General features: G+C 43.8%; 1 protein-coding gene across 2 annotated transcripts in view; it reads right to left on the bottom strand.

Annotated features, from left to right (window-relative positions):
• The window catches only part of LOC148038461 (diacylglycerol kinase 1-like), an 86840-nt gene that overhangs the window by 22716 nt on the left and 38004 nt on the right, over positions 1-26120 (bottom strand). For both annotated transcript variants that reach the window (XM_087672345.1, XM_087672347.1), the window contains 4 exons: positions 18143-18257; positions 8919-8967; positions 4508-4590; positions 4232-4299 (listed from right to left, as the gene is read on the bottom strand). In XM_087672345.1, coding sequence (XP_087528471.1) covers positions 4232-4299; positions 4508-4590; positions 8919-8967; positions 18143-18257 — 315 coding nt within the window. The remainder of the gene's footprint in view (positions 1-4231; positions 4300-4507; positions 4591-8918; positions 8968-18142; positions 18258-26120) is intronic.

The raw sequence follows: 26120 nt of genomic DNA, 5'->3' as shown, positions 1-26120 counted from the left end.
GTAGCAATAGCTACCTTAAGTTTTTGAAAACTTTCATTTTGGTCTATTCCCCAATTAAAGCTCATCTCTTTCCCTTTAAGTTAGTCCGTCATTGGAACAGCTATCTTGGCATAATCTCGAATGAATCTACAATAAAATCCAGTTAAACTTAGGAAGATCTACAACTCTTCCAGGTTCCTTGGAGATGGCCATTCAATAATTGCCCTTACTTTTTCTGGATCCATCTTGATTCCCTCTTTCGAGATAATATGCCCCAGATATTTGACCTCTTGTACAAAGAATTCACATTTAGTTTTCTTCACATAAAGGGAATGGGTTCTTAACAATTGGAATACTAATCGTAAGCGTTCCAAATGTTCTTCTCTTGATTTACTAAAGATCAAGATATCATCCAAGAAGACTACTACAAAGTGTCCTAGATAGGGCGGTAACACACTATTCATCAGCTTCATAAAAGTAGCTGGTGCATTAGTGAGACCAAAAGGCATCACCAAAAAATCATAATGCTCATATCTAGTATGAAATGCCATCTTAGGAATATCCTGGGCCTTAATTCTTACTTGGTGATAGCGTGATCTTAAATCAATCTTTCTGAAGAATTTTGCCCCTTGTAATTGATCAAAAAGATCTTCCATTCTGGGCATAGGAAATTTATTCTTTACCGTTATTTTATTAAGTGCTCTATAATCAACACAAAGTCGCATAGAACCATCTTTTTTCTTCACTAATAAATTTGGCTGAGCCCAAGGTGAATTGTTGGATTGTATAAACCCTTTATCAAGGTAATCCTTAATTTGTCTTTTCACTTCTTGGTGCTGTGTTTCACTTAGCCTGTAAGGTGGTTTAGAAACAGGGTGTGTATCCTTATCTATGTCAATTGGGTGATTTATATCACTCCTATTTGGTGAAAGGCCACTAGGTAAGTCAGATGGAAACACATCTTTAAATTCATCTAACAAACCACTTAATTCATTATTTACATTCAACTCACAAGCATAAGAAAATTGTTGCTTTAAATTACAAAAAGTAAAAGTGTCCTGCACAAGGAGGGACCATAACATATATACCTCACAAGCTTCCTTCTTTATCAACTTCTGAACTTCAAGGAAACACATCAAAGGGTTATCAGATACTTCATGTTCACCTTGAATCACAAAATTATTACTATCCCTTTCAAATTTCAGTGTATTATAATGATAACTACGCTTTAAGGATGGTTCTAATCCCCATAGCCACTCCCTCCCTAAAGCAATATCGGTTCTTTCCATATTCATAATCTGGAAATCAAGCTTATCTTTATATCCTTGGATCTCGATTTCCAAATTGGATACCATTGTATCCCATATTTTATTATCCTGACCTTGCATCATATGAACACCATATTGATGCTCACTCTTTTGTTGGGGAAGTTTCAACTTTTTGACAAGTGCATAACTTATGAAATTGTGAGTGACAGCGTCATCAATCATGACTCTAACCCTCTTTCCAGCTATCAATCCATGTACTCTTACTAAATCATGTGGCCTGAAGGTAAGTTGCCACATAGAAGTTGACATACAACATCTGTGTTGTACGTCCTTGGACAAGGCCTCTAAAGATTTATACTTTTCATGCCCCTTTAATTCAAAGGTCTGCACTACATGGATTTGTTTCTCTTTTCCCTTGCCCTTGTCCTTATCCTTTCCTTTATCTTCCCTCTTTTTCCTTTCAGGGCAATTCCAAGAAGCATGGTTAAAAGATAGGTAGTTGAAACAAAGCCTTTCTTTTTTGGCCTTATCAAAGTCATCTTGACTTAACTTCGCCCTTACATATTGTTTTTTTTCAAAGGGTTGTTTCTTACCCTTAAGGAATGGCATTTTCCTTTAAGATTTGCCTACAAATTTGGAGGTCTCTAATTCCTTAGTCTTGTGTCGTTGAGACTAGTGAGTGCACTTGGACGCTTATTATCTTCATTGATTAATGCGAATTTAATTGCCTCTTCAAGTGTCTTAGGTGAGCTCCTTTTTACTTCCTTTTTACAGGCCTTATCTAGTCCCCTTATGAATCCTCGTCTTTTGAAATTCATCTATTCCTTCCAATTTGAGGATTATCTCACGATACTCCTTGAGATATGTTATTAAAGGTCTTCCCTTTTGTCTAGCAAAATCCCAATCTTCCCAATTTCTTTTCATTTCATTTTCAGGAAGGAATTCTTTCAAAAAAACCGATTCAAATTGAGCCCAAGTTTCATGTATTTTATTTGCCTCCTTTAAAGTTCTCCACCATTTATATGCCTTTGACCACCCCAAGGTTAAAATGGCCTCCAGCGCTTGAAGATGTGGTGGAGTATTCTTTAATTTGTGCAAATCTTCCCATTTTTTGAGGAAGTTAAAGATAGTATCTTTATTTCTGTCTTTTTCCTCCCCATGAAACTGAGGGGGTTTCATATCTTTTAACACTGGGTTATCCCTCAGCTTTTGGTGGGGTTCCCTAGGGTCTTGCATAGTCACATCTAGATCTTTCGATGAAGATGGAATATCTGAGGTCTCTACCTTACCTTTATCCCTTTCTAGTAATAAGGCTAATTGGGATTTTCTTTCGGTGAATACTAAGTTAGCAACTCCATTTGAACCCCCTATGCTTGCACGCACACGAGCACTTAAATCATCACATTGTTCTCATGTAGCAAAAAATTCTTCCCATTATTCTTCTTGTATTTCCGTTTCATGGGGATCCACCATAGGGTGGTCCCCGGAACTAGAACCTTCGGTTACCCCCTCTCTCTCTTTCCCCTCCATCTATAGACTGGAATTAGAAAGCAAATATAAGAAATTTGCGTACAAAGATGAGGTACTTCCTTGATTACAAAGGTAGGACAGATGCCGATGGCCTCTATAAGATAGAGATGGTGCGAAGAACGGTGCAGCTTTCCTCAGATCTGCATTGATCGTGTGCAGGTCACGTGGGAACAAGGCCTGTCGGCAGGAGCGTTGGGTAAGGGTGTGATTAAACACCCCCGCCAAGTTGCGTGGGAACAAGGCTGTGACCAGAATTATGATTAGAAGTGGGACTTGGCCCGACTTGAAACCATCCCGTCGTGATCGCCAACATGGACAGTGACGATTGGCGTGGCCCGACTTGAAACCATCCTGTCGTGATCGCCAACAAAGAAAGTGACGATTAACATGATCCGACTGCAGTTCTCGTCATGATCGCCAACACGGGCGTGGTCGAAGCGGCTCTGATACCAGTATTACATGCAGGACTCTTTTCTGCTGATGCCCCCACTCAGCTATAGGGAAAACAAGCACGAGAGAGTTCTCCTCGACTCTCCGCCACGTCTAGGAAGTTGCTGGCTAGAACCCCAAATCGTGACTCCCCTGCCAGCCGTCCACTTCAGGTGAGTTATACTATTTTTAAACTCACTTACTTCCTAGGCTCCCGTTAACCCCGTTCGGGCACCCAAGGCCCCCGGACAATCATCTCTTATGCTTGTTCCCCAACAAGTTACACAATAAATGTAACAATAGCTGTGAAAATGCAGGTTTATCAGCATTGGACAAGGTGAGAACAGGCTGCCCAGTAACTGCATGTTTGCACCCAGCCAGCCAAAGATGAACAGCAGTGAACATACAACAGTTTCATGACCTTTAGAGCATTCGGGCAGGGTGGAGAAGACCCCAAACAGCAGTCAAACACAGCAAAAGCACCAAAACCAAGAGACTTAGACTACTAATATGATGTGAGACAAATATAAAGCAACAGAAGTAAAGCAATGAAACTGTTGTATACATAGTGGACTAAACGGAGGAACAAGAACATATAAACTCAGAGATATTGAACTCAGGAAATGGAATCCATGCACCAAAGCACGAGGATGTACAATTTCCCACAGGCTGTGAGCATGCACCAGCTGAATGCTCCCAGATTTTCTCTCTCCAGCAGGATGGTGCATGCCAAGATTATGAATATAGACAAGGAGAAGCCTATAAATAGGCTGAAACGGAGCCATGAATTGAACAGGTTGGCCAGCTGCCAAATAGGCCAAAAGTCAGCTAGAATGTCAAAGGTCTGCTAGTAAGTGGCAATGCACCTGCCCCACTAAAATGCCCATACAAACTTCCCATGGAACCCATGATATGTACAATGCTAACAGTAATCTCTTTTATCAATTAGTTGGTTGAACTTCAGATTTTATTTGTCACGAGCCTCCCAGTTGTAATCTACCAATCAGTATTTAAAAGTAACTTGCCTGGAAGTTGGATGGGTGCAATTTGCCAAAAACCATCCTTGCGTGACACCAATCATTGCATATGCACCCTGCAATTGTCATCTAAGGTATTGTCATCTTTACAGAAATATAGCTTGAGGGACCCTATTTCAAGTTTCATTGTACGCTCCAGTGTCAAGACAAGCATTTACTCTGCCTTCATTCGGGACTCATGTTTTTAAATTTCTAACAAGAAAACCAATGGGACTGAAACAAATCATGGTTTATTCTGTTTTTCCAGCTCCACATCCAACAAACCTGATTAACAAACTGATTCTTGAACAGCTCTGGATGTTCTTGCCTTTTTTGATGGAATTCATAAGCAACCTGTGCATCCATTCCTGTTACATATTGAAACTAAAAGTGTTAATATGAAAGCTCAGAAAATACAGCAAGAATCTGCACTCGTTTCTGTTCCAGACTGCATATAGGCTTAGACCAAGCACTTCCCTGTATGCATTAAAATGGTAATTGACAAGGCTCACGACTAGACACTATCTTTCAGTACTTCTAAAACAAAGTTGAACAGTCTCCATTTTTTCTATGCAGATGGAGAAGGGGATGTCTTATACTACGCCTATATCAGTATCATCTTTCGAGGTCACACAGGTCATCTGGCTCAAGCCAAATTAATGAGACAACATTTCCCAGCACACTTTAAAGAACTAGGGGCCACAATTTAGTTCTTTAAAACTTCAGCATTTTTGGCAGCAACCTATTAGCATACCATTTAAGGGAATACATTATGGTACAGCCACCTATTGTCACATCCTTGCACATCTAGATGTGCACCCATAGCATTGGTTACAACCTTGGGTCATAAAGTAACTGACAATTAATGCACTAGGAGCACTTAGGGTTAGGGCAGCTAAAGCCTAAGTCTTATTTTTTTGTTCACACCTGAACACACACTTTTGCACATAGTAATGTGTGTTCACAAATGGGGATGAATAATAACTTTTACCCCCCCCCCCCACATTTTTTTGGTGTCATGGGTGACCAAACCCATGACACAAAACATAGAGAAAAAAAAGTGGGAAGGCCTTACCTATAGCATGGCTCAAAGGCACTAGGCACATGACCAGAGGCCAAATACGCCGGTATAGCTTTTAGGCTAAACTCGTAGGTCATGGAGAAATACCCCCCCTTGAAACATAACTCCTTTGAGAATCAAAACAAAAGGAAATAAGTACAACCCATGGATTAAAATTGGGCAAAGGACAAAGCGCAATTATTTAATAAGTGACAGAAAGGTCTTAGCACATGCGTGACCATGGCTAGTGTCTAATGCCAACCACATTTTTCTATTTTATTTTGTTACTTTTTCATTAAATCATTTTTATTTTTTAAATTAGCCAAATTAAAATCCCCCCTCGATATCAATGTCGAGAAGATTGCAATCAATGACAATTGCTTGCAACAATGTCGCCAAACATTGGACGCATTGTGGGCATAGCAACCAAAAACGTCACAAAGAGTTCGAAACGAAACGTCAGAAATGTGTTTCATAAGCTTCTTTCAAGAGGGGGTAAAATAAGAAACACAAGTTTTTTTATATATGGATTTTTTATAGTTTTAACAAGGGAAAGAGGTTCTAAACCTCTATGAAACTCTCTCTTAAATAAAGGCCAACCAAGCTTGAGTGATAATACATGAGAGTCAATTGAGAATAAAGCGTTACATATCCATGATCCATTATCGACTTGTCACTTATGTCAAAGTTAAACTATGGTTTAATTCATACATATCACACAATGAAACTTGAAATAAAGATGTAAATAGCCCATGTACAATATAGACTCATCAAGTTGCAACATCATGATTGTCATTCCAAAACAAACTAATAGAATGTCAAAATTCAAAATGAATCATACTATACCATAAATAACTCATAAATAAGACTAAAGTCGTATAATAATCAACTCTCAAGACAAGAATAGATACTAGATTGACAGAGTCCAATAACCAAACAAAATCCCAAAAAGGTCTATCTCTCATCCAAAATCTTGAGCCTTCACGAGTCATTACTCATCATCATCATTTTACTTAACATTGCCCAATAGTAGAGTCATGGAAATGGCACGCTCTATGTTGTTCACCGCAGCGCTCCTTGAGCTGCCTTTGAATTGAGGCTACTAACACTGTGGTGTACATCTCCAATCCATGCCCGACAATGACTCTTCCTCACAAAACCCCGTAAGAGGCATTCTTTGGCTCTCGGCCTGTCATATCCCACTTCAGAGTCTTCGGGTGTCGTACACACACACATGCTTGATGATAAAATAGGGAAACTTCTTTGGTTAATTCATACTAGGCCAGACTTAGCTTGCTTAGTCAGCATTCTCAATCAATATTTCACAACACCTGCGATATCACATTGCATTGCATGTCTTAGTGTGTTGCGTTATTTACGGTGTACTTATTCATATGACCTCACCTATGGTTCTGGTTTATGTTTGCTGAGATACACTGATTCTGATTGAACAAGAGATTCTAACACTCAGTGTTCCCATGGCGGCTATCTCTTTACCTTTGGCACCACTCCCATTTCTTGGTCTAGCCGTAAGCAAGAGATGGTAGCAACTTCCATGGCGGAGGCTGAGTATAGGGCTCTCTTTGATGGCACCAACGAGGCCATTTGCCTGGGCAGCTTACTAGCGACGCTTCACTTCCCTTGTGACTCTCCTAACGTTGTCTATTACAACAACCAAAGTGCCATTGCTCTTGTGGACAATCCAATCATCACATCACGGACACAGCATATGGAGGTTTTTCAATATATTGGGCTCCCTTGGTAAGATAACCATCACCTCTGTAGTCTTAGTAGGCCACTGGGCAATCGAACCGCACCCTTCATCCGATGCTCTGACTGCTTTGGGGTGGGATGCCTTGGGGTAAAAGATAAGGGAAAAAAATTTAATGGGGGCTTGGTTGGCCTACTTCTCGTGGCATCATTGTTGGGCCTCACTGCTCAAAGGGGGGTTTGAGCTAAAAATGCATTAGCTTCGCTTAAACACCCCCAAAACCATGCTTAAGTAAGGAAGAAACCTTCTTTATTTAAAAAGAAATGCATTCCTATAGAGTATCAGTATCCCATAAGCACAAACCCACCTGGGAGGCCCCAAACTTTCTATAAATAGGTATGTTGCCATCCATTAAGCCTTAATTTCGTTTTTGCAGATTTCAGGTATTTCAGCTTGCTGCCCACAACCCAAATGCAGAGGACATCACGGTCCAAGCTGGCCATTGTTGTCTACAACAGACTGGTGCCTCTTTCCAACCTACCACACATTGTTCAGAGCTAATTTCAACATGCTAACTGTTTTTGCTGGTTTTTCCTGCGTTTTTAGTATTTCTCTCTCCTGCAGCCTACATTTGTTGTGTTCTCTCTCATGCAGCCAGCCTTTTTAGTATTTCTCTCTCCTCACCTACATTTTTAGTCTTTCTTTCCTCACCTATGTTTTTAGTCTCTCTCTCTCTCCTATAGTGCCATCTGTATCAGATTCAGCCTTCCTTGGCTGCGTTTGCTGGTGTTCAACATCCGGAGGCTACCTTGCTGTGCAATTCGAGATCCATTCAAAGTACAACATACTCTCTAGCTCATTACCCCTGCCCTGATCCTTGAGATATAAGAGTTTGAGGTACAGTATTCATTCACTACATAGTGTGTTTCCTGCATGAGCATTATATAATCACTTCATTCATTCTCTGTGTTCATTGTCTCTGAGTTACCCTAACCCTAACTGTGTTCTTCTATCAATCTGTGCTTTGTCATATGTTGTTATTTGTGTTTCTGTGTTAGGGTATTTCTTCACATGGTGGTGGGTGGGCAGAGCGGTGGAATGCCAAAAGCAACACAAGGGAGGGGGACGGCGATGAGCGCTAGGCCCAAAAGCTCTGGCGGTAGGGTGGCAAGATAGGGGGAAGCGGCAACCTAGTACTTGCAAGGGGAAGCAGCAAATGTCGTCGAAGGGGAGCGTCATCTTTCACGTACTGCTCATGGTGCTTTTATTTGTCCTCTCTTGCTGCTCAGCTGCTGCTGAGAGAGTTGTGTATGCCCAAGGATGTTACACTTCTAACTCTACTTTTAACTTCTCTCCTCTTTTTAGTCTGTTTTGGCCATGACGAAATGAGTTGTTTGGTGACATATATGCATAAAACACTGCTAGGGGAAAGGGTGCACACAAAGTTTGCCTTCTCGGTTATAAATGCGAACTTTGAGCCTTTCTAATTCTTATCACCTGGGTTGCATTTTCTCTCAAATGATTACAGAGGTACATAGCACAAATTTGCAGTCAGCACCATGTTTGTGTATGTAGCAATCATTAATCTCTGTAGCCATCCTAGGAGGCAACAAGCATCAAATTTACAAAATATTTATGCTTCTAAATGCACAGCATTTGTACTTCAACTATTAACTTCACATTATCTCAAAGTAAGCGTAAAGCAAAAGAACCAAGGGCCACCCCAGCTACATGGCACTAGTATTCTTAATATTGAAATGCATTAAGATTGACTCTCACAATAATGATCTTTTAATGTATGAGTGCCTTTCTGAAAACAAACATTTTTTACCTCTCAAGATAGTGGCATTGAATAAGTAAATAACTCACATACTTGATGTTTTACACATAACTGAGAAGGATATGTGAAAGCAAGCAAAACATACCCATGCTAAAGTAATTCCAAAAGCCTCCCCGAAATGTTTGTGAACCAGCCTGCCAAAAAATTAAGACAATTAGACCCATTTCCCCAAAGAAGGATTCAATATTCTGGCTAAGATGGAAACTACGTACAAACTAGTCATTACAACACAATATAAAACATCCAGGGGGTATGCAAGAGAACAGTCACCTGGCCACTCTGTAAGGAGAGAGTGATCCACCTGTCTTTATTAGATGAAACTGTAGAGTTCACTTGCTGCATATGCAGGTAAGGAAAATTTCATATAGTACAGGCATGACAGATTGTGATACTGATAGGAGGAGAGTTCTCAAGGCAAACAATACCGGTGCTGCTGGCAATGTTCTTACCTCTATCCAGTTTAAATTTTCTAAACTTTTATCACCTCACTATAACCAATGAAGACCGAGGGTTACGACACAGGAGTCCGACTTTGCCTTCTTGGCCTTTGAAATATGAACATCCACATCACAACATTAAAGACACTGAAATGTGCAACTGATGGGTGAACTCCGCAAAGACCCAAGGTCTGCATAAAGAGTCATGCTCCAGACCACCAAGGTAAAAGACCAGCCATGTATGAGAACCGTAGCAGCAGTTACCTCAACCCAAACTTCAAACAGAGTTAGCCAGACCCTTTTGCTTGAGCATGGTCCCAGCTAATCTGCATAATAGCCTGGTGTTGGCATAACACAACATTATTTGATGGTCTGCCAGCATTGGAAAATTCCCCTTCAATGCCATGCGAAGAACAAAAAAATCAAACTGACCTTCAAATTCAGCTTTCAGAGTCTGCCTCTCCCAGCTAATCTGCATAATAGCCTGGTGTTGGCATTACACAACACCATTATTTGATGGGCTGCCAGCATTGAAAACTCCCCCTCAATATCAAACTGAACTTCAAAATTCAGCTTTCAGAGTCTGCCTCTCCACCAATGTCATTTAAAACCTCTCCAATTTCTCAGCCCTGGACAGTATGAAACCAACCCCAAGTGTACCTCAATGACACACAATTATGAGCAGAAGATCAACAGGCTTTCCCAATAATGGAGTGCCCTTGATACCACACTGGTTCATGAACAAGCTAAAGAGGATAGCTCTATGAGTGGCTTTCTGAGTGAAAGGCTCACTATGTTGCTTGCCCACAAGCAGCTAAGACAATATGCCTAAGGATACACCCCAATATCTAGTACACCCTCCATTTAATGGTTCCAACCACCAGCCTACAAGCATGCCAAAGTTGAAAGATTCCCAAAGTGCTTGAAAACCAAGTAGCAACAATTGTGGCCCTAAGCAAGTCCCAATCCTCGGATATGAACTTGGAGCAGTCACTATACTAGAACATGTATGGTGCCTATGATATCAACTGAAATCCAATATTTGACACCAACAATTACCAAGCTTCCTCTGTAGTACAAATTCATCAATGCATCTTAGGATGGGTCATCTAAGCAGACTTGTCCACAAAAACACACAACTCAAAGAGAAGAGAATCAGAACCAAGAAATTATTCTCCTATTTGTAGCACCAAGATATATTATCTATCATAGAGGACAAAGGCCACCACAGTAAATCCACTCCAAACTCTAATCTACATGCAAACACATGCACATTCCAGTCTCCTGCACTCTATATCCATGTAATAAGCCTACCACCGTATTCAAGTTAGAACCTCCTTCAGCCTCCAACACCACGAGCTACAAACCTCCACTGCCTGCAACCTGGAACATCATCTGGCACAAGTAGGTTTGAACACCCACAAAGGCAGTGGAGCAGAGGATAGTTTTTCTATTAATCACAACTACGGGGAGAGGACTGGCCATTTAAAGTATTACTCTGTGTGCACGCATGCACATGCATGTGTTTCTGTATGTGTGTGCGCACACACACATGTGCATGCACATATGTGTGCATGCGTGCAGTGTGCTCTTCATTTCATTACGAGGGCTCTAAACCTAGCATTACAAGTGAGGATCAATAGAAAACAAAATTGAGGAAGATGTGGAGTGAACTATTGCTAACAAGAAAAATCTTACCTTAATTAAGTTTCAATTTTAAGAGAAAAACTTATCCAGCCAGATAAGAGGCAAGTCAGGCAAGTTGACAACCGATGTGACCTGGGTGTTGGTCAACATGTAGTAGGTAGAAGCATGTGAGACAAGGGAGGTGACAGGCAAGGCAGTGCATTAAGCGAGGTAGGGGTAGTGGCATGTTGAAAAACGCCCTTGGTACTGATAGCATGATTGCTTGGTGGTAAGTCACATAGCTCCTAAGTATCATTCCAATGGATGGAATCCAATTCAACTTTCATACCATCCACCCATAGATCATCTGCAAATGCATTTTCACGCATGCCAATTATGTCCCTTTTCTTGGCAAGCTTCAGCTATGTACAGGCAGCCAATGGAATGGGTTGCTTGCTGTCCACTGAGGTCTCTAGGAGCCATCTAGGGATATGTTTTTGGCTGCTGAATATCAGCTTATGCATGCCCCAAAGCATCATAGGCAGTAGGCTGATCCTTTGAGGGTATATCAGCCTGAATCTCTTGCTGTAAATCAGATTGATTTTTGAGGCTGTGAATGACTTGCAATGGGTGGAAGTGATGCCTCAAAAGGCTCCCCATTGTAGAATCATTAGAGAACAAAGGTAGTCAAATACCATAAACATCTGAGGCATCAACAGTGGGGTTTTTTTTTTTTGATAGTCCACCAACAAAGGGTGTAATGGAATGTTCAATGAAAATAGCATCTCCGTCAATAATAATCTTGCCTATTGACGAAAGAAACAAAAGATACCCTTTCCTTTCAGCACTCTAGCCAATAAAAGTGCATCAAAAAAAAGGAAGACTGCTTCCATGGTTCCATTATTGGGATACATGTATCTCGAGTAGGTGGGCCCAAGGCACCTAATTGGAAGCCACAAGCAAGAAATTTGCTGAATTTGTTTTCAGCTCACATGAAATTCGGTAACAATGTCTCCATCTAGCAATTAGGAATCTCACTTTGATGATCCGTCACTCTTTGGAGAGTTAGAAGATAATTGAAATATAATGTATTGCCATGCTGAAAATCAGCAAGAAGAGAGGACTTGGGTGCTTAAAGCTCACTCGATGGCAAAAGTGGGTACCTGATTACAGCTCACTGAAGACCCACATCTTAGTGAATTTATGTAGTCCCCGAGGCACAGCAAGGGGAAAAAAGGAGGTGATCTTCTAAAGCCTAAGGGCAGCACGTATCTCCAAAGGTAGTGGTGGCACACCTCAAAATGCACTTAATGCATCAAATGAGAAAATGCAAATGTTTGCTTTGGATCAAGAACAGCAAATGTATGGGAATCTTGATAATGCATACATTGTGCCTTTTGAGCAGCAACATGTGCTTTGGAAGTGGATATGTGTTTCATGCTACGGTTGGTCATAGTATTGCTTCTTTCAGTATGCATGGCCTCAATGTATTTGGTATGCAGCTAGGAACGCATGGAATGCATTGTTTGGCAATGCATCTGGTGCTCCTAATATGTTTGGTGCACACAAGGCTGGTCCACAAAATGCCATGTTTAACACTGCTCAAGGTGGTATTGCAGCAAAAGCACCATTTCTACAACCACCTATGTATGACAATGAGGCCTCTCTGGGGTGACCACTTAGACTCCTTTTGGTAAGATAACCATTGCCTCTGTAGTCTTGGTAGGCCATTGGGCAGCCACCATGCACCCTTTGTCCAATACCTTGGTTGCTTTGGGGTGGGATGCCTTGGGGTAAAAAATGTCTCCAAAAAAAAAAAAAAATTCAAACTATGGGTTGGGCTTCCTTTCTTGCTCAATTTTTGGGCCTGAGAGGGGGTGTTGAGCTAAAATAAGCATTACATGATCAGCCTCTTAAGCAGGCCCAAACATACTTCATGAAATTCAACCCTAATTTGGTGTGTGGTACAAGGTCTTGAAACTTTCTATAAATAGGCCAACTACCCTCCATTCAGTCTCAATCTCGTTTATGCAAGTTTCACATGCTATATTTCTGTTGTCCACACCCCATTCGCGAAAGACATTGTGGTCAAACCTTCCCCTTGCTATATGCTACCATCTAACGCTTGATTCCAATCTCCATCTCTGCCTATTGGCCGTCACCATCACCCTAGAGCTGTCACCTAATCCTTTGGAGCTACATTCATTGCTGATGTCGCCTATTAGAGTTATCACCATCATCTAGACACTATCACCATCATCTAGATTTTGCGTTTGCTGAGTTTCACTCTCATCCAGCTATCGCCTATACTCCTTCCACAGTTGCCTTCAATCCCCAACTGTCACCCACTTATTCTCTCTCCTTCGATACTTGCGTTTTTTAGTCTTTCTCCCTCACTGCCTGTCTACATTAGATCCAATCTTCTACGGTTACATTTGCTGGTGTTTGACTTTCAGAGGATGCCTTTGCTACGTTTCGGGATCCATCAGGAGCTCAACACCTTTGCCTCAATCCTCGAGACACGAGAGTTTAGGGTACAATTTTCATTCCTACATGGTTTGTTTGTTGCATGAGCATTGTATATTCAATATTCATTCATTCATTCAAATTTATTGTGTTCATTATCTTTGTGTTACCCTAACCCTAATTGTGTTCTTTTGAGTTTATACTTTGTCGTATGCTTTAGTTTATGTTTCTGTGTTGAGGTATTTCTTCACATGGTATCAGAGCAAGGTTCTGTCCACAAAACCTCGGCCTTTGATTTGAAAGCCCTTCACAAGAAGCAATAACGGTAGGAGGGCAAGATGAATTTGAACACAAATTCACCACATCATCATGAAGCTCCCAAGCCTACCACATCGAGAAACGTGATGGAGTGGGCTTCACAACTTACTCCTCCATTCGACTTGGCCAATTTTCCAGCAAAGCATATCCACATACCTCATAGCTCCTCTTCTTCGTCAGCAGCTTCCACACAGAATAGATACGCCTTTTCCAGCAGGAGACAGCCCCAACTAGAGGTCAACGATGCAAACAACAGGACTGGGATCACATCCCGTCCCTCGTCACAGAGGAGATGGGACACTCCCTCCTAGCCCCCTTCGCAGAGAAGGAACTAGAGGAAGCCTTCCATAGACAAGACAACGGGCAGAAAAGCTCGTGAGAGAATGGCCTCTCTAAGGCCTTCTTCACTACCTACTAGTAGGTGGTGAGGGACCCCTTACTGTTGGCTTTCCAGGAGATTCACTTCGGGACGGATGCCAGGGAGTCTTTCGGCAGGTCTTATCAGTCTCCTCCCCAAAGGGGGAGACCGGTTGGAGCTATCCCAGTGGAGACCGATCACCTTGTTGTCAGTGGCCTATAAGGGTTAGAGTAAATCTACGAGCCCAGCACCCAAGGAGATCACTGGATGTCAAAGGCAAAAGTTGCTATAAGTTGTGTCACACACATACTTGGTGGTATTTGGTGTCAATTGTTGGCCTAGGTCATTCATTTGGTCATAAATGTCAATTTTGGTGACACTAGACAAGTGACATTTAATGGCACCTAACGTCAATCTAATGGTCAAAGATGGCGCATTGAGATCCCAGCATTGAGATCACCAAAGGGTGAGAAATTTCAGATTTCTCTACTGTAAATCCTAATCTACAACAGAAATTAGGATTTAGCAGCAACCTCAGGAAGCATATGCCAAAAATTGGAAGCACGAGACTTAGATTCAACAGGGCTAAAGCCGTTTCTAGTCAAATTCAAGTGGAGGACCAACAAATCAATGAATTTGGGGCATTTTCCATCTCCATCAAAGCAAGTGAAGGCCAATTGACTGCCCGAATCAAGGGGTAAATCAGATTGAAGACTTGCTCGTCATTTGGGATAGCAAGAAAAGTTTGAATACCAAAAGGGATTGGGAGAATCACATTGTACATCAACTTCTTCTTCAATTAAGTTAAATAAATACTGAAAGGAGTGCCAGTTTTGGAGCCAACCGGGTGTCCAATCTCCAAGGTTATATAGTAAAGTGTGCATTTCAGTTTTGTGAAATCAAAGCGGGTGAAGGCCAATTGACTCCCCAAATCAAGGGGCAAATCAGATTAAAGGCTTACTACCGGTCATTTCGGATAGCAAGGGAAGTTGGAATACCGAAAGGGATTGGGAGAATCCCATTGTACATCAACTTCTTCTTCAATTAAGTTAAATAAATACCGAAAGAGGCACCAATTTGGGGGTCAACACGTTGTCCAATGTCCAAGATTATATGGTAAAGTGTGCATTTCAGTTTTGTGAATTTGTTAATTGCTGTAAATAGTGCTTAATCAGGTCATTTACCACCCTATCCGAGGAGGAAAGCTAATTTCAGATTGAGCTTTATTTGCTAAGGATTGGGAAACTTCAATGGTAGGAAAATAAATGCATTCTACATCTTTGGTGGGAGAGCACGTAAAGGGCCTTTACACCCAACATTGCAAAGAGTAGGAACAGATACAGGGCCCGAGGGAAACCCTGTAGGATCGATCTCTCCAGCCGAAACTCCTCCCCTCACCTGCCACCTATGAGAACCCTGCTGGTAGCCGATCTGTAAAGTGCAAAGACCCCGTGGATCCATGCTTGGGGGAAGCCCAACCTTACCATGGTGCCCTCTAAGAAGTCCAACACAACCTTGTCATAGGCTTTCTCGAAATCCAGGAGAAGTACCGCCAATCCCTAACCATTGTGTTAGGCCCACTCTGTCGCTCAAAGAAGGTGAAGACATTGTCTAAGATGTTCCTATCCTGGACAAAGCCTGTTTGTGTGTCATGAATGATGTTTGGAAGCACAAGGCGGAGTCACCTACCAATCAACTTTGCCAATGCCTTGTAAGCTATTGACAACAGGGTGATCGGTCTCCACTGGGATAGCTCCAACCGGTCTCCCCCTTTGGGGAGGAGACTGATAAGACCTGTAGATAGACTCCTTGGCATTCGTCCTGAGCTGAAAATCTCCTGAAAGGCTAGCAATAGCGGGTCCTTCACCACCTCCTAGTAGGCAGCAAAGAAGGCCTTGGAAAGATCAACCTCTCCCAAGCATTTCTGCCCGTCCTCTGCATGAAAAGCCTCCTCCTCTAATTCCTTCTCTATGAAGGGGTCTAGGAGGGAGCAACCCATCTCCTTTATGACGAGGGACGGGATGTGATCCCAAACCTGCTGTCTACAACCCTAACCTCTGACTAAGACAGCCTCCTGCTGGAAAAGGTGTCTATAGTAATCTATGGCGATCTCCATCACCTTATCCTGGCCAGAGCAAATCCTCCCATATTGATCCCGGAGGCTGTAAATCTGATCTCCTGAAATGTAAGGCTCATGCACCTGGAAAAACTCCCTGCACATCGTGTCCCCCTTCCGTGCCCAAAAAGTTACTGAGGTACGAAGGAAAACTTCGAGCGCCTATCCTCGAGACCGGTGAGGGCTGCCCATGCACGCACCTCTTATGCATGGAGAGTGGGATGGAGAAGTCTCTGCATGGCTGCTAGGTCTCGTCGGAGTACTCTCTCCTCCTCCCAGCTCTGTTGCCTGGCCTGTAGGGCTACCTCCAAGCAGGTCTTGCTCGACTCGGCTAGGACCTCTGCAACCTCCTCTGCGATCCTCTCCCACTTCCTAGTCCAAAGCTGCTCAATCTGCCTCTTCACCTCCTCCCTCCTATAGATCGAGTCAAGGATCCGACAGGATCATGTGTCCAGGACTGAAATTGGGGGATCAAGTGTCAAGAAGACCGGGCAGACAGAGAGGTGCCGGTCAACTGCCCTACCTGGCCTCCGTGAGAACACCCCCCCCTCCCACATAGAACCTGTCCAACCGCTCTAGCAAAACTCTGCCCAACCACCTGTATCCCCAAGAGAAGTCCAATGACCTCTCCCTCCTGTGGAAAGTTGGGTCCCTCTATGCGTCGTATGCTCCTATTGCGAGGAAGAAGACCTCCCATGCCTCCTGCTCCTCCCCTACCATACCCTAGTAGCCTCTGCCTCTGCCCTGTTGGTCCTCTAGGGCCTCCAAGTTGTTAAAGTCTCCTCCAACAATCCGGGAGTCCTTAGATTGGTATAAAATCCACCTTTGGGTACACTTTTCTCTAAGTTGTGCGTTTACAGAATACAGAACTTCATATTTTGTATAAGGGCTTATATCCCGGACTCATGGTTGCAAATTGACAGGTGAAGAAGGTGAAGGAGATATATCAAACATTTTTGCATTTGTATAAGGTCCCCAGACTCATGGCAGCAATGAAAAGCATTCAAAGAGCACTTCCAAAGAGAAGGCAATGGGAGAACTTCAAAGACCACTTTTCGTGGGCTAGAGCCTTGAGGCAATCTTCAAGAGCTGGTTGCACGTTCATTGATTCAGGCAGGTATAGCATTGTTGAGGATAACTGCAGTTCTAGATTTAGAAGAATATAGTGCATCCATGCCATAGCAATTGGCGCAACAAGAGGGTTGGGCAGGGCAGGGGGCAGTATCACAGGTGGCAGTTGGTTGGATAGCAAGTTCAAGCAAGCAATTGGATGGGCTGGTCAATCAGACCTGAATCAAGTTGGCCATATGTTAAAATAATGCCTCGTTAAGGCAGGGCACTTGTGGTCAAAGCAATCATGACCAATGTAAAGCATTGTGGATCATGCCATCAAGTTGTCAAAAAGATCATTAGAATTCATGGTCTTCTCCAGTCGAGCACATAACAAGATTGTGCATCTTTAGCAAGCATTCCAACACCTATCGACATGTCTTTGTTTTCAAGAAACCCCAATGATTGACTTGGATGGCATATGCGTGAATGTGTGGTTCAAGGACCACAATCAGGAGGTTTGTGTCTCCACAAGAGTCTAAGAAGGCGAGTGCAGCATGGATTCCCTGTAACCAGCATTTACCATTGTACACATCCATCTTACTGTTGTCAGACAAGATTAGAGAATATTTCCAGCTTTGGGTTCTCTTCTCTCTCTCTCAGTTGTGCAGTGATTAGTGTCCTACATGGTTGAAATCATCACAATGCATGGAAGGTTACAACCTTTAAGGGAGGAGACGTGCAGGGAAGGAAAGAGCAAGAAGGTGAGACCCTAAACATGGACGATGACAAAGGGGCAACTTGAATCAAGAAAATCGTGTTGTTTTGGCTTCTTATTTACTAGCATCTTACTATCTAGAACATAGAATCAAGTTCTCTGTACACTGAACAGCCAGATACTCTATCAAACAAGATATAAGAGAAATAGCAGAACATACCTCATGTAGTTTATCTGATTCTGGAACTTTTTTAAAAGGATGCAACGAGTGTGGCAATTTAACTGGTTCAAAGGAAGTAGCAGCAGAATTCCCCATTTTCATTACTACATGCCAACTGCACCACAACTCGAACTCTCTCAAAACCACAATGCCATTTCTGGTACTAAAGAATCACAATGCATGAATGATTGAATTTTTTCAAGGTCATTTATCTGATTTTATAACTTTTGAGAAGGATGCAATAAGTGTGGCAATTTAACTGGTTCACAAGAAATAGCAGCAGAGTTTCCCATTTGCATTATAACATATCAATTGGAACAAAACTCAACTCTCCACAAATTGTACCACAATAATTGTGATACTAAAGAAATGCAATTACACTGTTTGTTCTTGTACTAAAGAAACAGTGTACCCAGAACTCAATTCTCGTATAATGCAAGTATTGCAGGTACTCTAGAACAAGGTCAAGCCAGCACAGAACAAAGAAAGAAAGATTCCACAATGGTTACTAATTGGCTTAAGTTATAAATGGCAATGCCAAATCTGTTGGTGTATACATTGTTACTAGAAGCTTGCACTTGCTTGTAGATTGCAAGAATTCAAAGTATCAAAATATACTGTTCTGGAAATTCAGAGCAGCCAGTTCCCATTGAAACATCTTGAAAGAACAACGATGTGCTTGGTTACTTGGAAACATGTATGAACAACTGTTCCTATGTAAGTCCTGTTTCACAGCAGATCAGAATTAGGGTTTTCTGTCTACAACAGATCACTGGCTAGGGCTTGCAGAAATCAGTCATTTTGGATGTGGAAATGCTTGCTGAAGACATTCTAACCAAAAACCCCAATTCCCCCCTTGTTTTGGGTCACCAAACCATTGAAGATTCAGGGCAGACATCAGGGAAAATGTACTCAGACATGCAAGTCTGATTTTCCAGCCATTGAAAGTATAAAACTCGGTATCCAATGTCAGGGCAAATGCATGCCAGAGATTCAGTTTATGGACAGCAGGTTTACAAGTCTGAATTACTTCGATTTGGCAATGAATCAAAGGCATCAATTAGGGCAAAGCTCTAAGATTATTGGACAATCAGGGCTAAGGCCTCATTGGATGAATCGGATTGTTTAGGACTAAGATTCATGCAAATTCCTTATAATTCCAGTGTGGCAGTAGTGAGAGACCATGGATGCACTTTTAATTGTCGTGTTGGTCAACATTAGAGTGATTGCAGCTCTGTATGCTTGAAGACACACTTATTTGAGTGTATAATAGAGACAAATTCAAAGCTCATTGGTCAAGGTTGGTGAGAGAAATTGCAGACATAGTAATTGGAGCAAATCTAGTCCATTGAAGAGCTAGGCATGTGGTGCATCATTAGCTAAAAGAGTGCTGGTTTGTGACAGCCTCGTTGATCACACAGGTGGGTCACAAGTTCATGTAAAGACTCTTCTTCAATATTAACTAAATATCATTGATTTGGAGTGTTATCTTTCCTAGATTGAGTTTGCTTAAAATAGTACTAAGCATTGAGCTATGGAGTATAAAAAATTTATATTGATGTAGGATTATTAGCCTAAACCACCAATTGTCATTGGCCTCAGAGTAAGGATGCAATTCGTAGTTAACTTCCTGCACAAAATGTGGAAAATGCTAACAATGGCAAAGGAGAACATTAAAACAAACCAAGTTCATGCTACCTTTAATGCTAACCAAACCATACCCCTCCAAATCTCCAAGAAGGCTTGCAGGTTTATCTTAAAGTCCCAAAGGACTCCAATTCAATGGCTACCAGCACATGCTATAAATTAAGGGATTTCCTACCCTTCCAAATTAGCAAGAAGACCGATAACATCCCTAACTAATTGGATCATGTCCCAACATCCAAGTTCATCAGGTGTTCATGCGAGTCATTGGAAGAAACAGCCAGGACAAGGTGAATTGATCATCCTCATTGAGGAAGTCGACAACTCAAAGATACTTCTCATCACATTCCGTTGGAACCCAAATTGGTTCTTCAGTATAGGACTAAATGATCACATTGAACCATTTACCCCGAGTATCTTGAGGTCCTAAAGGATTCCAATTCAATGGCTATCGGCACATGGTATGACTTATCTCTAAGGGATTGCCAACCCCTCCGATTACCAAGATGATTGATAGCATATCTTACTAGTTGGCTGACATTCGAGTTCATCTCGTGTTCATACAAGTCATTTGAAGAAACAACTTCAAAAAGGTGAATTGATTGTCCAAATTGAGGAAGTCCAATACTCAAAGATACTTCCCGTTAGATTCCACTAAAACTAGAATTGGTTCTTGAGTGTTGGACTAAATGATCACACTGAACCATTTATCTCAGATGTCTAGTCAAGCGAAAAAGTCACGAAGAGGCACAAGCAACTTGGCGATCGATATGCTTGTTTAAGTCGTGTTTCCCACTTTGTCCTTGAGAATATTACTCACAACAGGAATCATTCGTAAGGGGAGAAGTATTACACACATAGCTTGAGTCAATAAAGTGACCTAGCATAAATGCACTAGGGACACTCTAGGGTTAGGGCAGCCAAGTCCTATTTTCAAACTCAAGACCCATTTGTCTATATCATGGTATGATCACCACTCTTGGACTTTAGGCTCATTGGCTAGCACATCTATACACTAAGATGATTTAGACTGGTGGTATATGGGACCCACCTCTTGGGGCATGGTCATGACCCAATATGCCGCTAGGCCTAGGCTGGAGGGTGAACTTGTTTGGCTCTACACTTGGGAGGTGAGTTTGATGTCCATTCCCTTTATGTTCTATGGCATCGGTTTAGCATGTGTCCTATCTCGATTGTAGATCGGAACCTAGGAGCACGTTTGAGGCCACCTCCTCATTGTTTCAACATTTGATTGTACATTTGGAATTTTGTAAGTCGTAGTTGTCAAAAGTGGCACAACAATGGAAGCATAGACAAGTGTTGAAATAAATTGTTGAACACAAGACAAAAGAGAGAAAATAGAAGAACACTACAAAGGAAAAGAACTTAGAGATGTGCTCGGGAAATAGAATCCATATACCAAACACGCGAATGACGCATACAACAATGAGTCACTGCCTGCATGGGCATTGGCACCGGCTCCTCTCTCCAGTAGAATGACCACCTGAAGAATGATGATGACTGAATGGGAGGAGGAGAAGCCACATAATAAATAGGCTCAAAATATGCCAAATATGGCAGCTAGTCGGCCAGCATTTAATGTTGGCCGACTAGCATAAAATGCCACAAGTGCCATACAAAAATCACTAAAATAATGCCTAAATAATGACTAGTGTGCCAAGCCCAACTAGCATGCACAAACCCACACATAAGCTACGAGTCCCACGTTTCCTGCACGTTCCGCCTACCTACGTGGCACTTTTTGGGGGGGTGGGAAGCCTTGGATACCTCATCCCACCCCCTTTTCCAGCCATGCACTTCCCCCCCCCCCCCCCACCCCCCAAGCCCTATTTGGATTCCTTCCAGCTGGCAGCCCTCTCTTTGACCATTGACCCCTCTTTGGCTGTTTGAACTTTGACCCTTCTCTCATCTACAAAAGGTGCTCCTCTACTCCATGCTTCCACACCAATTCAGCAAGCACTTACCATTCTCATTTTCCTCTCTTGGATCTTGATTCTTGAATGGAGTTGTGATTTGTCATTCTCGAATCTCACCTCCCATCCCCTCTTTCCCACACCCTATCGAAGCATTTGCCATTCTCAAATCTCATCTCCCATCCCCTCTATCCCGCAGCCTATCAAACCATTTGCCATTCTCATCTTCCATCCCCTCTCTCTCACTCTTGCTCTTTCAACTTTACCCCAACCCTCAAGCCTCTGGAGTCTCCCTCCCTTTCAACTTTCAAGACTCAAGTTTCAAGAGTCGAGACTCAAGCATTTCTATAACAAGGCGGCCGTGTCATCATCACAAATAAACGCCAATGACGGGGCGCAACCTATGAGACCCGCTTAAGGTTTGCAGTATGAAATTGCAGCGGAGCAATGAAGCAAACACAGGACTATTCCAAGAGACCTTCACCGACAAGGATATCATCCTATACACAAAAACCCACCAGAGCCCAAGCACACACCTACCTGAAGTGAGGGGATACAAGTGGGAGACGGCATGTGGCCCTAGAGCCCTAACAAAAGGAGAGACCCGAGGGTTTGGAGGAGTCGTAGTGTTGTACACAGAGGAGTTATAGCCCATGGTGCAAGTCATGCAGAAATATGAGGAGGCCCGGTTCATGTGGATCCAGATACACACAAATCGCCCTCGAGACATCTACTTGGTGGTGTGCTATTTCCCCCCAACACACTCCCCATACGCGCCACAGAAGGGGGAGTCACCATACCTACCACTGTACGAGGACATCATGCACTACTCCAACTTGGGGGATGTCATGTTGGCCGGAGACTTCAATGCCCGCACAACACACAGACAAACTCCCTTCTTCAAGAGTGAAGACCACATATACAAAAAGATAGCACCGGAGGAGAGAGGGCTCAACCGTACATCACAAGATACAGTTGAATGCACCGAGTATGGCGACCACCTACTGGTGCTAGGGGGCGCACACAAATTAGTCATCCTCAATGGGCTGGACAAATGGCCAGGATTGGGACGCCCTCACATGCTTCCCACATAAGCATGCGGCTAATTGCAACAAACGAGGAGGGGCACCAAGAGCACCTACACAGAAACTGAGAGCAAGCATAGTGGATTACATACTCGGGCCCCTATCACTTATCCCTGATATCCAGTCCTTCAGAATATCAACCCACCCGCTCGCATTGGCCGCCGACCATGCCTACCTACAGTTTGACATTGCCTGTAGATATAACCCAACGCCCCCAACAAGCAGCCTCCCAAGATTCCCCAGGTACCACTTCACCAAGTTATCTACGAGCGCTTATTCCAACCACCTCTATTGGAGCTTGCGGGAAACGAACCCCCACTCACCCTTGGAGGAGATCACAGCACAACTGGCGGGAACACTCCACACCTCAGTGGCCAAGTACTTCCCCCACACATCCCCCCCATCCCTCCCCTCCAAACAAGAATGTCCCACAAAATAGTTGGTACGACGCAGAGTGCAAGGAAACCTATCTCCAATAGGACGAAGCACGAGGAGTACACACGCATTAACATGCACGACTCGTACGAAGGAAGAAACGGGCCTACCTATCCAAAGTGGAACGCGAATTCTACCAGCTATTCTTGGGACAGGATAGCAAGGAGGCGTGGGAGGCATTCCAGGAGCCCCGTGCTCAGACACCCATTACCTCCCCGGACACATGGCATGCATATACGACCTCACTGTACCAAATACTTGAGCAAGCCCCGCTGCCCTGAGCACCACCGAGCAGATCCGAGTCATCTACATTCTTTAGCACAAAGGGGGTTTGGGACGCCATTGACAGACTACAAAATGGCCGAGCCCAAGACCATGAAGGCTTAGTAGCAAAGCACCTGACCCATGCCCAGGACGTACTTGCACCCCTTCTGGCCCACATGTTCAACAAAGCCTTATGTGAGGGCTTCCCGGCTAGCTGGTCGGCCAACACCATAATACCTATCCTGAAGGCTGGAGATCCCATGGCCCCCACGAACTACCGAACAGTCATGGTTGGTCATGTACTAGCCAAGCTCTACGGATCCATCCTCGACCATGAGCTGAGCAAGTGGGCAAAGCAACACTAGCATCGGGCGACTGGACAAGCAGGGTTCGGGAGAGGGTACTCCACTCTTGACCATATCCTCACACTTAGAGCCATTATAGAGGAGGGCAAGGCACACTAGAGGCAGGTATACTACTGCTTCGTGGACTTCCACAAGGCCCTTCGACACAGTACCACGAGCCAAGCTCGTGCAAAGACTACAAGAACTGGAGGTTCTGCCCAAAATGCGTTGGGGGATACTGGCACTATACGAATCAGTCACGGGCCGAGTCCAAACACCAGGGGGGGCTGTCAAAGGAGATAACCAGCACCATTGGAGTTAAACAAGAATACCCACTCTCACCTACTTTATTTGGTCTCTACATTGATGAGATATCAGAGTACATGGATAGATTGGGAGGGGAGGGATCTAGCCTAGGAGGGATATTGATACCCATCTTACTGTATGTGGATGACATAGTTCTTATCTCCAGCACGCCTGAAGGGCTACAGTGCCAATTGGAGGCACTACGGGCCTTCTGCCAGGATAAACACCTCACCGTGAACCTGGGGAAGACCAAGGTCATGGTATTCAACACTTCAACCCAATGGATTCGATGGTCAATCCCCCCCTTCACATACAACAGGGAAACCGTGGAAGTGGTCCAAAGGTACGTCCATTTGGGGATTACATTTTCAGGACTGAGATTCACTTTGAGAAAGGCAACAGAAGATAGATTGACACAAGGCTATGCAGCCCTCGGATCCATGGAGAACCAATGCGCCCAGATACAATTCCGGAGCCCTGTACAGAGCTCTGGCTATTTGACACTCTAGTCCACCAGCACTCTTGTACGGGGCTCCCATATGGGGATCCAGTCTCTACCACATGAGGGCCACACAGGACCAGCCACTGCCTCAAGAGGAGGCCACCTATGAGGGATGGGAGCAGCTGGAGAGACCCTTGGTACTTATGATCTCACGGATGATCCGGAGCAAGCCCTTTGTGCCAACCAGATCATCGGAGCAAAGATGGGGGCACCACCCCCTCGTAGTTGAGGCCCTCTTCCAAACAATGGCCTTCTTACACCGACTATGGGACTTGCCCCGGCATCGGTACCCCAAACTCGTGCTAGAGTCATCCAAACAACTAGCACTGCAAGGGGACACTGAATGTCGGTATGCCCGAACACAGACCTAGCTACGGCCACATGGCCTACACATGGACCACCTCCCCCCACTACAATACAGCCTAGATTGCCCCCACCTAGAGCTCAGCCAGGAGGAGGTGAACCGTATCATCAGAATGGACATCATTCAGCTACACACAGCCAAGACATGGGTGACTCCTACAGAAGACCTAGGGACAAAGAAGGCTTTCTATTGGGAGTACTTCTTGCACATATCTCCGAACGGCTTCATTACCCACCCAAGCTACATGGACACACGTGTACTTGTCCCATGGAGTCAGAAGCCCCATTGGACAAAGCCGTACATCTTCATACCAGCTACGGGTCGAGACAGGTAGATACAGGGCCCACCCCCTCCCCCTAGAAGATCAAATCTGCCAAATCTGCCAGCTCGAGCCGGAGATAGAAGAACACTACATATGCAGGTGCCTAACGTACTACGAGATCTAGGGATGCTTCCATCCCTGTTCAGAGAAGGATTCGGGCCACTCTCCAGATTGATGGATTTCAAGGATCAAAGATGCCTTGGGCTCTTCCTGTTGGAAATACGGCGCCACAGAGACCACCTCCTCCGAACCTTGGAGCAGAGACAGGGAGCCGCTCAACGCCAGCTCACAGAATTCTACCAAGAGCCAACTACCATCCCCACCCCTGAGCCCCAACCAGCCCCACTGACCTCCTGGCTGCGGGGGACCACCCTAGTCATAGCCACGGCAAGAAGTAAAGCCCGGCGCCCACGCCCAACCGGCCCCTGCCCCTACAAGAGGCACGTGTCGAGGATACAAGGGATACTACGCCACCACCAGGGGGCCCTGCCCTGCCCTGCCAATTCAGCCTCTCGATGTTAGATAGGCTCATGTGGGACATTTTAGGATGACCAAGCTCCATGAGCAGTTCCACACCACTCATGGAACACATATGAATTGTACCCAGTCTATATACCATTTTGTACCTACTCAATTAGTTTATCATAGCATTAGATGGTTGCTTTACTGGGACCTGGAAAATTTCCTAGACATTTTGTATGTAATGTTTTGGTCTCATAGGCCAATTTGGCCTTTCGTAGATGTTAATATAACTCTCTCTCTCTCTCTCTCTCTCTGG

This window comes from Lygodium microphyllum, chromosome 3 (assembly GCF_053477565.2).
Source record: "Lygodium microphyllum isolate KBCC chromosome 3, Lygodium_microphyllum_v1.1.10, whole genome shotgun sequence".
Classification (NCBI taxonomy): domain Eukaryota; kingdom Viridiplantae; phylum Streptophyta; class Polypodiopsida; order Schizaeales; family Lygodiaceae; genus Lygodium; species Lygodium microphyllum.
This window is presented reverse-complemented; position numbering and strand designations above follow the sequence as displayed.